General features: G+C 40.8%; 1 protein-coding gene across 1 annotated transcript; it reads left to right on the forward strand.

Moving 5' to 3' along the window:
• The first annotated feature begins 167 nt into the window (after nucleotides 1-167).
• LOC144991909 (coagulation factor XIII B chain-like) lies at nucleotides 168-7,630 on the forward strand. Its single transcript, XM_078946118.1, has 11 exons — nucleotides 168-313; nucleotides 779-958; nucleotides 1,675-1,854; nucleotides 2,041-2,238; nucleotides 2,983-3,159; nucleotides 3,754-3,924; nucleotides 5,023-5,205; nucleotides 5,281-5,472; nucleotides 5,545-5,721; nucleotides 6,626-6,805; nucleotides 7,156-7,630. The coding sequence occupies exons 1-11, from the start codon at nucleotides 244-246 to the stop codon at nucleotides 7,344-7,346; spliced, it is 1,899 nt and encodes a 632-aa protein (XP_078802244.1). The 5' UTR covers nucleotides 168-243; the 3' UTR covers nucleotides 7,347-7,630.
• Nucleotides 7,631-13,425: the final 5,795 nt, after the last annotated feature.

A 13,425-nucleotide genomic window follows, 5' to 3' on the forward strand; every position in this document is an offset into this window, starting at 1 on the left:
AAGAATTGAAGGGTAAACTCTTGAAAAGTTAAAGTTCAAATGCAGTCTAATTTGTTCCGTTAAATGACGGTTTGCACAAACATTTCACTTGCTAGTAACCAAAGGATGTCAAGGCCAAAGAGACTGGTATGCAAACAATTTCAACTCGATAACTGGTAGCAAAGTCAAACAGTAACCTTCAATGTACACAAATGAAACCTTTGAAAGAGCACAGCCTGAAAGTGGTTCAAGGAAAAACTCAACATGAAACTGCAGCTGATTCTTCTTGTGTTCCATTTTTTGGAAAACGTGCCATTTTCATTATCACTCAATGGTAAGATCAGTGTTCTAAACTCTAATCTGCATTTACAAGTTTTTGCAGACATCAGCAAAAATGTTTTGGGTAATTTCTTTAAGTTGGCACAAGGTTGAGATTTAAGTAAAGGGAATATAAATGATCAAAATTGGTTTTGGAGCATTTTTGCTTGTATCAGATACTTTCTATATTGCATACAAAGACTTTGAAAGTATAAAAAAAACAGTTTTTAAGTGTTTAACCCATTGGTGCATTTTGATGCCATGCATGAAACCCCCTTCTGCTTCAAATGTACCTTGATTTTGCCTCTACTTTAAAGAGAAACATTTTTTTGCTTTTCTGGAAATTAATTTAGGAATTAAAAATTGTGGATGAACTGTTGCCTGTATTCAGCTACTTTCTACAGCTCTTCATAGCTATAAAAATATTGATTGCACAGTATGACTAAATACTTTTCTCTTTTATTTCTGTTCGATCTCACAGCCTGTTCAGAACTTCCAAATGTTCCTCATGCTCATATATCTGAAGCAGACCGGAGAGCAGAGTTCCGGGAAGGCAATTTGATACATTTTGACTGTGAAGCAGGGTATACATCAGATCAGATATCAACATTTGTCTGCACAAGTGAGGGATGGCTAGCAACACGTCGGGGGATGTGTTTCTGTAAGTTTAATGTCTTTTTTTGTTTTACGCTGATGACAGTCAAGAGTGCAAAAAAAAAAAATGAGTTCAAAGTACAAAAAAATAAAATACAGGAGTTTGTCTTTATTTTATCACGGAAATATAATACACTTCTGCACAGAATTTCATGCCACTTTCATTGATTTCAAGTCTGTAGCAGCTTTGGAGTTGATATTATAGAATAAATGATTGTCTGAAATAAAGAAGAGCAAAATTGTGAAAGAGTGATGAAAAGATTAATATTTAAAAAAGGGCATTTTCTAATGTTAGATTGCAAAATCTCTACAAATGATAAAAAAGATTCAAAACAAAGAATATTCCATCCCAGGAAAATTCTCTTTTTGGTGTTTTTTGAATATACAATGGATCCAAATATGATTGGAGTGGGACGTGAATTGGATGTTTGAGGTCTTGACAAATTCAAACATTGACCATTAACATAATTGTTCCAAAGGGTCCAGGAATGTCACAGTTTTATAAACACAATCTGGCAAACTTGCCTCTGCTTTGCTTAAACTTGGACCAGAAGCAAAACAGCTCTTTTTACATTTAAGTTGTTCTATTTTACTTGAAATATTGGCTCATAGGACTTGAAAATCCTCCTGACTTGTATTCTAAACATTTTTATACTAAAAATACCAATTCATTAAGTACATTTTTGCCTTTTTATGTTGCACAGTAATGTTAATATCTCCTAGCATGTTCAGAGCTCCCAGACATTCCTAACGCTTATGTATCAGAGGAGACCAGAAAAGCTGTGTATCAACAAGGAGACATGCTACGATTCACGTGTGATGCTGGTTTTACATCAGATCTGCCCATCACATATGTATGTGGCAGTGAGGGCTGGGTGTCCATCCGCAAGGGATCTTGCTACTGTGAGTTGAACCTCTTTATGATTGTCACTCTCTATATCTACAGCTGTGAGTATTAGACTGTACAACATTAAGATACTTAATGCTGGTGCTGTAAAATCAATAAAAAACATTTTAAATGCAAATCAATTTAAAACAAAATTCTTTCATTGCTTAGTTGCATTCACAGTGTGAGGCTTTGTTTTTCAGCTACTACTATCAGATGTGTGCGTCCTCCTGCGCAAGGGGGGCTTAAAATCAAAGGCTTACCAGACTATAACAGCCCCATACCTCCAGACCATGTCCTCACCTTCAGCTGTGACAGCCCCGATAAAGTGCTTATTGGCAGTTCAGTGCTAATATGTGGAAGAGAAGGAGAATGGAATGATCCAATCCCCTCATGCACAGGTAAAGGCAAACACTTGTTTTTATTTCTGGAAAAAGAAGCTTGTGTAATCTGCTCCAACAACAGTTTGGCATGTGTATCCCATGGAGTTAAGGCAACATGCACGCAAATGTGACATGCAAACACAGCAGACTTTTTGGCATTCAGGTACCCAGAGTACCTGACATCTTTGAAGTTACTCACATTCGTTGTTTCTGCTGATGGACATCTTTCAACAACTTCTTGTTATGTCAAATTAAGCCTGGAGTTCTTTTTAGCTTCTAATGTACAGATAATGTACATTAACAGCTGCCCCATGTTTTAAAGGGGAGTTCTGATGTAAACGGGTCTATAAACAGGACTAAATCCATATTGGGAGATGATTCTACCTACCTACTATCCACACTGCACACTTGCTGCTTTGCACATGCACTAAGTGCACTGTTGAAGTCGGACATACTGTAATTTTTCACGCATGACACAAATGCATTTAAACTCCAATGTATGTAATAGTCTTTTTCTTAATTTGAAGACTCTAGAATGGACTCATTCAGTTGACCCCCGTTTAATGCAATCAAATTTTGGAAATGGCACAAATACTTTTTAATTTCTTTCTCACATAAGCCCCTGATGCAGTTCCCACTTTCAAAGATCAGGGTGTGTAAAACAGAAGCTACAATTTCAAAGAAATATGAAGCCCTTCTTTGTGGTTCTTCATGAATTGTTCACCTATAAGCTATTTATACATTTCTTTTCTTTCATTCTAGAGGTTAAATGCAATGACCGACAGGACAGGTATTTGTATTTTTTTTACGCTCCTTGGGGACGAAGACAAGTCGGCAACCGTGCAAACTATAAATGTATTGAAGGCTACAATAAACCCGCTGGTGTCACTCATGCCACATGTACTAAAGATGGATGGATGCCTGAACTGCTCTGTGAAGGTATGATGACAGTCATAGGAAGAGTTTAAAGTTTGTTCCTCTTTTTCTTAATTTCATGTTGTCATTTTTCAAAACCTTTTGTTGTAATTCATTTTACACTAATACAAACATTTGAGTACCAATGATCATATTAATTGAGAAAAGCAAAATTGTATTACCAGAGATCTCCAACTTAAAATGTTTTAAAATGTTCAAATCATTTATTTGTTGAATGATCTCTGTGGAGAGGACCAGTTTTTTTAAGAGCAAAGAAAGAAAAATTTACAGTTTTAATTATTCATAAATTTTTAATTACAACGTTTGTGTTAAGTAGCTACAGCATGACATAGACAATACAAATTGGCATGAGAGATATCAGTACACCTTAAGAAAACAACAGGACCAATAGTCTGTATGAACTACAGTGCGTTCTCATTGAAAAATCCCAACATCCTGTAGTGGTGGAGCACACTGGCACTATCAGATTGATGAAATATATTTTTTCTGCATATAAAAATAGATATATTACCTCTTACAGCTATGTTGTGAAACTATTTGCACTGTATATTACCCTTTTTTGCTTTTCTTAAGTGCAACCTCTTTTATTTTGTCCAGGAACAAAATGCTTGACACCCGACCTCGACGGGGACGCACAAATTACCACAGGCCAAAAGACTACTTACAACATTGGTGATCGGGTCATATATACATGCAAAAATAATAACAGAAAATCTGTTACCATCACCTGTGAGCGTGGATCATGGACTGGGATTGAAAGTTGTAGAGGTAAGAACAGACAAATGCACTTAAAATAAACAATATGTAATTATGCTGTGTTTTTTGCTAAACAAACATGCCTTGAAAAAAAGTTTTTTGATTGTTGTAAGATTTAATGTTCAAACTGATACATTGTTGTTTCAATATCAATGTATAAAATGAATTCATGCTAAATAAATCCGATCTTTGTGGAAATCAAGCAGACTAAAGCAAAACAAAATAAAAGTTGGATCTGTCGCTGGTAGACAGGAAATAACTCAAGCTCTCCCAAATTTCCTTACTCTTCAACCATTTATGCAATTGACGTAAGTGATTCAGAAGCTGAGAAAGGTGTATTTTGGCGCGAAGCTGCTTTTGTCCTCAGTTGGTTTGTTATTTTCAAAATGTGCAATTTACCTCTGCTAAATATTGCACATCAAGAGAACAATGTCAACACAAAGCTTGTTTTGTAGCTTCAAAATCCGTTGGAATTGCTTTATTACATAAATAGTTGAAAAGGACAGAGATCTGGTTTCAAAGGACCGTGAAATTTGACTTTTTTTGGCATTTGGCGGAGCATATTGCATATAATTTTTATTTTGGAAATAACTATTTGCATATAATTAGGGTGGGGTTAGGGATACGTTTAGGATTTAACTACGATCGGCCAATGTTGCAACGTGCACTTTGGACGCACGTATTATGCTCAACATGAATTTTCATCAGGTTTTGTGCTTGGTCAGATGTAAATACATGCAAAATACATCTGCCTTTTATTTTTATAGACTAAAATGTCTCAAACTGGGCGTTGGTCCTCACATTATGTTAACTGCACTGCTGGCAGTTAATATTACACGACATACTGTAACTCATTTACACGACATTTGTCAATTAAGATAGACTTCTTCAAGTCATCTTAAAACAAAGAAAATCAATGAATTAATTAATAAAGTACATTACTGTATTGGAACTGTGGTTTGGATCTGCTTTAATGCTCCCTAGCTTCATTAGGTGTTAGTCAAACACTTAATGGTATTGATGACACCTAATTGGGATAGATCTATACCCAGATGTAAATCACCTGATCACTTGTGTTATTTAGTAAGAAAAGATGTGTTATTTCTACAGAGGCATCTTGTGCCGCCCCTGTGATTGATCATGGCCGTGTTACTGATGGTCCAAAAGTGTACAGAGAAAATGAAATCCTGAATTATGTTTGTGACAATAAATACAAACCTGCTGATGAAAGAAATCCAAGGTGTTTAAAAGTTGGAGCAGAAGTAGTATGGAGCCCCACACCTCAGTGTACAAGTAAGTGTACAATTTGGAGTTTATGGACTCTGCCTTGTTACAGCAAACTAATTATTGGTTTGTCCCAAAATACAGAAATTACCTGCAAAGTGGATCTGCCTCCAGTTGGAACATCATACAACCAGAATGGCAAAAATGTTTTCTCACCAGGTGACAGATTAACAGTCACATGCGACAGGGATCACTGGATTTTAGATATGAAAACTACCAGAACGGTTGTTACCTGTAATGAGGTTGGAAAATGGGATATCAGACCAGTATGTCAAGGTAAAATATGGAAAAGAGCTGCATTACAAAAAAAAAATATGAACTAATATTTAAATTGTTCTCTCATTCTAGAAGTTACATGTAGCGATCGACAGGACGGGTATTTGCACTCCTTTCACACTTCACAGGGGCGAAGAAAACTAGGCGACCATGCAACCTATGCCTGTGTTCAAGGCTACAAAAAACCCATTGGTATCACACAGGCAACATGTACCAGAGAGGGATGGATGCCTGAAGAACTTTGTGAAGGTATCATGACACAAATAGTTTTCTTGTTTCTGAGCTGTTTTCATGACAATTTGATTACCGTACTTAAATTGTAAAGACATATATTTTAAATAAAGGATTTCTCACTTAAATGTGAAAAATATGTGAAGACAAAGTGATTAATACTTGATAAAAGTCATTATTTTGCACAACTATATATGGCTTGAAGTACTTAGGGTCAACAGAATATGTCGGAGGGACAGCTATTATTGTGATCCCTCGCTATATTGCGATCCACCTTTGTTGGTCTCGCTATTTCACAGATTTTTCCTGTACTTAGTAGGTGGCCCTGAAGTGCAAATCACATCAACACATTGCTCAACGTATAAACATTTTAAAGATTAAAATCATGTCCATATTTTAACCAAAGGTTATCTGACATGAAGTAATTCTGGATTTCATCTTCCAATTGGCGGTGTCCCAAACTTTTTTCCAGTTTCTTGTTGTTCTTGATGTTTCAGTTTTTAACATTTCATATTGGTTTTTTAAAATTACTTTTGTTTTTCTGAAACATTACATTTTTATTTTGTTTCATTTTTTGTTTTTGATTTCTAAAATCTGATGGTTTTGGTGCTGATGTGCTTTGCTCTACAGAGCTACCATAAAATAGAGTCATCGAAATGTAAACATGTATGATAGAACAGGAAACAATTAAAGCATGGTCGGTAAGGATCAGGATAGAGACACACTATTTCAAAAGAAGATTTGTGAATTTAACATTATCCTTGACAACATCTATCATGAACCATCTCTGCTGTTATTAAAACCCTGCTCTGATGCAGTCTGTTATTAACAATGTAAAATTAATGCATAAAAAAAATCACAAAAACATAATTGCAAAGGTGATGCTTAATACATCATAATGACTTTTTTTTGGCCATTCCAGCGGGTGAAGTGGTATGTTCAGCTCCACCAGCCGTTGAAGATGCAGATGTCATTAGAAGTAAAACAGAGTACCAGAATGGCGAAAGTATTCAATATTTTTGTCCACGGTTCTATGTAATGGAAGGGGGGCCATTTAAAACGTGCAGGAACGGTAGATGGACTGGACATCTCAGATGCATCAGTAAGTTCCAGTTTAACATATACAATTCTTTGCACTATAATATAGGTATATAATATAGGTATTTTACTGTATATAAAGTATAAATCATGACATTTCAAAAATTTCTGGTTCTTCAAACATACAAATTAAAAAACAAAACAAAAAAACGATAAGTGTTTCTTTTTAGTGTTGCTGGTTTATTGCCTGAATGGAATATTTTCTTAGTTACTGGTTGATTTTTCCAACTAGAAATATTTTTGTGAAAGGATTTAACTATATATAGGAAACAAATGTCCTTTTACAAATCTGTTTTTAAGTTTTTTAATTTTTTCATTCTATTTTAATAACAAAAACACTTTTGTCTTTTTCAGGACCATGCTCTGTTTCTCCAGAAGAAATGAACCAGCATAATATATTATTTGCAAGAGATGTGCAGAAGACCTTTATAGAGCATGGTGGTTATGTTACCTTCAAATGTAAAGGAGGAAAACTACCTGACGGCCTCTTGGAAATGCATCAACAGTGTGTTGAGGGTGTGATAGACTTGCCCACCTGTGCGTGAACATTTCCATGGAGCTTTTTGAGATTTACCTTGTGTTACTTATGTAATTGAAAGTAAAAAAAAGTAATATAAGTAACTTCAGAATAACAGTTTCAGGAAATACTACACACTTTGAATTACCTTAACTCTTTGAATGTTTACACAATTAGCATAATTCGAACAGATATTGAAAAACAGAAAAGCAGCTTTGTACTAATACACAACACTGAACTGTAAACTGTTGACTGTAAAATCAAGAAAATTAAAAAGAAATAAAGACAGTTGATGGTTGTCTATCAATCTAAACTTTTTTTTTTTCTATATATTTTTTCTGGCTTTTCAAACAATTTTTACCCAGGTGTGCATTACACACACCTGGGTCTTCTGTATTGCTACATCTGAATCCCTCAACCGCTCATTAAGCATTTTCTATGCCTCTAAATAAATTGAAAAACCAGTAAACAAATCTCACTATGCAACTACAGCCAGCACAATACATTGAAAACAACCACATAATTTGGAATATGATTTATTATGATGTTTATCATTTCACTCATCAAAAAATCTGATTATTTGAAGAGAAAATCCATCCTCCTTTCTTGCTTCAAAAACAGCACTATTCTATCTTCCAAATGTGTCTGAATGTGGTGGTTTTTGAATCTACTACTCCCACCTTCTTGGATATCTGCCAGGTTCTTGAATCTTATCCAGATTATGTGAAGGCGACAGAGAAAGAGCTAATGACCTGAACATCTTTTTCAATAGATTTAGCTCTCCTACTGCCCAGGTCCACCCTACCCCCCCTCCGGCATCTTTACAACCACCCACCCCTCATTATACAACCCCCCATCAACCTCCCTCTCCCTCATCTTCCTTTTGCCTACCTGACCAGACTGAAACCACCCCCGAACTTGCAATAACCCCCCCCCCCCCCCCCCCCCCCACTGACTGTGACGACCGACCAGATGAGGAGACAGCTGGAAAAAATCAACCTCCGAAAGGCTCCTGGCCCAGACGGCATCAGCCCCCAGGATACTGAAGTCCTGTGCCGCCCAGCTATCCACTATTTTCCAGCACCTCTTTAACCTGAGCCTCAGTATGATGAAGGTGCCGGGCACCTGGAAAACCGCATGTCTGGTTCCTGTTCCCAAGAAGACCCTCTGGACCCAGTGATTACCGTCCTGTTGCCCTCATGTCCCATGCAGCTAAAGTGCTGGAAAGGATTTTGTTGTCCCACCTGAGACCTCTGGTGAAACCATCTCTGGACCCACTTTAGTTTGCCTACCAGCCACGCATGGGGGTGGAGGATGCTGTTATTTATCTGCTGCAATGTGCTCACTCTCACCTGGATGGAGGGGGGGACACTGTGAGGGTCATATTCTTTGATTTTTCCAGTGCGTTCAACACCATCCAGCCCTGGTTACTGGGTGAGAAGCTGCGGCGGATGGGTGTGGACAGTGCCTTGGTCTCCTGGATCATTGATTACTTGTCAGACGGGCCGCAGTTTGTCCGGCTGGGCAGTGTCCTGTCTGACGTGGTGACAAGCAGTGTGGGGGCCCCACAGGGAACTGTGCTCTCCATTCCTGTTCACTCTGTACACCAGTGACTTCCAGTACAACCCAGAGTCTTGCCATCTTCAGACGTTCTCTAATGACTCTGCTGTTGTTGGCTGCATTAATGGTGGGCGGGAGGAGGAGTACAGAGAACTTGTGGATAAATTTGTGAGATGGTCTGGAGAAAACAACCTGCTGCTGAATGTGGAAAAGACCAGGGAGATGGTGATGGACTTCAGGAAGAAACCACCAGCTTCCCAGCCTCTCAGCATCTTTGGCAGAGAGGTGGCAGAGGTTGAGGAATACAAGTGGGAGTAACCATCGACAACAGACTGAGCTGGAAGAGCAATAGCACTGCTGTGTATAAGGAGGCCAGCAGCAGACTCCACTTCCTGAGGAGGCTAAGGTCCTTCAACGTGTGCAGCAAGATGCTTGAGATTTTTTTTATTTTTTATTAACTTGTCCTGTCCAACAGCTGGGCAGACAGATGAGAGCTGAGGGCCTCTTGTGTTGGACATATTTTACTTTAACAAGAGGGGTTATTAATCTTCAGACAAACCAAAGGTATGTCTGAATAAACCCCTTTTGTAATTGAGGCCAAACTTTATTAATTTCAATCATGTTTGAAAATCTTTGGTGTTGGACCGGACGGAAAAAGAAAGAAGGGAAGAAGAGAGAGGGATGTTAGGGGGGGGGGGGGGGGGGGGGGTGATAGTGAGAGGGGGGGGGGGGTAAGACCATGAAGCAGCATAGAGCAGACAGGTTTACTGGTTGTTTATCATTACGGTAAGGTTCAAATGTAGTACAAAAAGGGCGGGGCCTGTCCACACACACTGAAATGTTATCAACATACCTGCTAGCTGCAAAAATGTCCACATGTCAACATGTAAACAAAACAGATAGTGTTCACACACGCATACCTATGCCTTTAAACCAACTAGTGTGAAATCCTTCATTCATTCAATCATGCAAACTATTAGTGCAAAGGTGAGCTAACACCTGTGCTCATGTGAGTGTTTATGTTCTTCTAAAATGGATGGTGGAATGTAAAAAGAAGGAGGAGGAGCGCCCAGCCACCCCCACACCCAGACCCCCGCCGCAGCGGCAGCCGGAACCCCCAACGCCACACGGCAGCAGGCAGGGAACAACCGCCCCCCGGGCGACCAAATCCGCCACCCAGGCCAGGACCAGCAGGACCGCCGCGAGGCCCCCAGAGCCAGAGAGCAGGGAAGCACAGGGGAAAGAGAGCGGCCCCCCAGCCCAACCAGGAGAGCAGCCCCCCCGCCGCACCGGAAGAGCCCAACGCAGGGCCCCACCCGAGAAGGGCACCCACAGCCCCAGACGAGCACCCCATCACCACCCAGGAGTTCCGGGCATCCCCCGCCCCAACCCCAGGTACGAGCCAGGACCCCCCAAGGGAGACCCACTCCGCACTCCAGGCAGCCACCCACCCGGCCCACGGTTGGTCCAGGGAGGAGCAAGGCAGGGGCCAGCCACCCCCACCCCAGAGGGGAGCACCACGGGGAAAAAGGGGGGCCACAAGGGGTGTTGTAAACATGGCCCGACCAGGCTCGGCCACTGTTGGAAGTTTGGCGGGGCCCAGGGACAAGGACCAGAACCCACCCCCAGGGATACGGACACCCCCCGGCTCAGGTGTAATGTGAACCCCCCCCCCCGAGCGGAGAGAGCACCGCCGGGCCCAGGAGACCGGCACCCAGGGGACACGGCAGCCGTCGCCAAGGAACCCGTACCCCCCACCAGGGAAGGGGTAGGGAACAGATGGTCCTAGGTCTCACCTTCCCTGCAAAATGTGTGTGCGTGTGTTTGTGAGGGTGTGTGTGTGCATGTGTGTGTGTTTTATGTTGGAGTGTATATTTTGAGGGGGGAGGGGTGTGTGTACTAATGGCGTATACTTATATAGCGCCTTTCTTCCTACAAGGACAAAGCGCTTTACAGTCACAGACCCATTCACCCAGTCACACACACATTCACTCACACATTCACACACTGGTGGTCGCTCCGCTGCCAAACACAGGCGCCTGCCTACCACCAGAGGCAAGGTGGGGTTCAGTGTCTTGCCCAAGGACACTTCGACTCATGGGCATGCAAGGCGGGAATCGAACCTACAATCTTATGATCATGGGTGGACTGCCCTACCGCTGCACCACAGCCGCCCCGTACTAAGGGGGGTGCAGTTAAAATTGGCGGGTAGGGCGCTGAGGGGACATCTCCTGATTACTCACAGTGATGTCCACTCACCCTCCCCACCAAGGGCCCCTAAATGTCTAAGGTGCGGTTAAAATTGGCAGGTAGGGTGCTAGGAGGACATCCGCTGCTTACTGGCAGTGATGTCCAAGCACCCCTCCCTGCCAAGGGCCCTACATGTCTAAGGTGCAAATAAAACCGAAAGAGGGGGGGCCCACTCCATACGGCAACCATGGGAGGGGTACCACTGCCAAGTAGCTCCCCCCCAAGGCGCATCGCAGGCTAAACCCCCCACCCCTTCACCCTAATTTGAGGTCTTGAGATTTTTTACCAGTCTGTTGTGGCCAGCACTCAGTTCTTCTCGGTGGTCTGCTGGGGGGGCAGCATATCTGCTAGGGACAGTAACAGACTGAACATACTGATCCGAAGAGCTGGCTCTGTAATTGGTTGTAAAATGGACACATTTGAATCTGTGATGGAGAGGAGGACTTTAAATAAGCTCGTATCCATCATGGATAATCCTGAGCACCCTCTCCATCCTGTTCTGGATGGTCAGAGGAGCTCCTTCTCCAACAGGCTAAGGCAGCTTCGCTGTCACACAAACCGCTTCAGGAGATCTTTCATACCTCACTCCATTGGACTCTATAACTTGTCATCCATGTGCAAAAGATAAAGTCATTTATGGGCTGTCTGTTTTTCTCTCCTGATGTGGCACACAATACAACTGTTCTTTTTCACTGATGTTTCTTTTTGATTGATTGTTCTGGTTCTCTGTTGTCGTCTATTGTGTGCATGTTTGTATCTTGAGCCTAACGCTGACGCTGCAACAACTGAATTTCCCAAGCTGGGATCAATAAAGTATCTTTATCTTTATCTTTATCTTATCTTTTCATAATCTGCTAAAGCCTGCTGTCGTCCTATTTTTGCTGATACATCTTCTACCACATTTTACCCTTCTATTTGGCTTTCCATTGATATGCTAGGTCACAGTGTTTATTTTAGGCAATCAAAACTAAACAAAAAGCTGAAGAAGACAAAAGAAATACATGTTGTTGTAGGTTTATAGCTTGTCACTATGTCTCGGTGGACAAGATCATTCAGACATTTTCCCAGTGTGGTGAGGTTCACTATCTGCAGGAGCTGCATCTGAATGACGGCCGTTTTTCTTATTGTTTAATGTCTCTGTTGCCCAGTTTGAACACTTGCTGTCCCACGATAGTCCAAGGAGACTAAAAATAAGAATACGTTTTATTTATTGTATTATAGAAATGGGAAAAAAAACGATAAAGTTCAAGAGTAGCACAAATGGCAAAGATCAGCTTCTCCTCCTGCAGGTTTTGGACTGCATCTACTAACAACATAATCAACACATCACGGACAAAGCTGACTTTTTGATTGGTTGATGTGGCACAAGTTCTTTGCCAAAGTTCAGATATTTTAACTGTAGAAAGATTTCACGATACCCAAATCACATTGCTGCGAGATAATTGCACTGTGCTCAAAACGGAGAGAAAGCCCTTTGATCTGTACATTGACTCAACATTGAAACTGGACAACGTTGTCAATTACATTTAGTGTGAACATAGCTTAACAAAATAACATGTATTACATGGTAACCGATGAGGGACAAAGAGTTGATAGTTTAAATATTTCACGTTGGTTGCAATAATCACAACTTTGTCAGAAATTTACGCCTTAGTCTATAATGTTTTTTAAACAATCAGTTAAAATTGGTATCTATGTGTATTTATAGTAACTCATGTTCAAAGTTATGTATGACTGTTGCTTGATGTATTTATTTACAGTTAACTTTTCATACTACATTGTCTTCACACTTTGTGGCAAGAAATAGCACCCACTTTAGATTGAGGGGCTGCAAAAAGATCAACAAGATATTAAGACACAATCATTATATTAATTCTTTGGTTTTAAGTAATTTATCAACACAAATAAGTCATTTGTGAGATATTGTTAGGATCCTGGGCTCATCTCCGCACCTGCCACCAATCATCTCATTAGCCTGCAGCCTTTATAAGGAACCACCACCCTACAGCCAATGTCAGTCCGTCTGCTTCACGTGGTTGAGTACTGACTCCTTAAGCCAAGTCTTAAGTTTCGTGCTTTTATGCTAAGTGCATCGTGCTTTCAGAAATATAATCGCCTTTATCTCTGCGTCTGCAGGGGGTACCATCAGCTCGACCTTCACCCTTGGTCAACCCTTTGCAGTTCATTTCGAACATCAAGCCAAGCTCATCCCTTCAGTCATCCGCCCAAGCCAAGAACCGTCACGCCAGAACCCTCCAACGCCACTGGGGACTATACAAAACCATCTTTCCTCATTC

Source organism: Oryzias latipes, chromosome 4 (genome assembly GCF_053564925.1).
Source record: "Oryzias latipes strain Hd-rR chromosome 4, Olatipes_Hd-rR_3.1".
In the NCBI taxonomy this organism is placed as follows: Eukaryota; Metazoa; Chordata; class Actinopteri; order Beloniformes; family Adrianichthyidae; genus Oryzias; species Oryzias latipes.

What these genes read in the sequence shown, in the direction of transcription:
- LOC144991909 (XM_078946118.1), top strand. Translation starts at nt 244, where the DNA reads ATGAAACTGCAGCTGATTCTTCTTGTGTTCCATTTTTTGGAAAACGTG. An exon ending in TGGGATTGAAAGTTGTAGAG is followed by an intron (nt 3,925 to 5,022) that starts GTAAGAACAGAC and finishes TTATTTCTACAG; the next exon opens with AGGCATCTTGTGCCGCCCCT. An exon ending in TATCAGACCAGTATGTCAAG is followed by an intron (nt 5,473 to 5,544) that starts GTAAAATATGGA and finishes CTCTCATTCTAG; the next exon opens with AAGTTACATGTAGCGATCGA.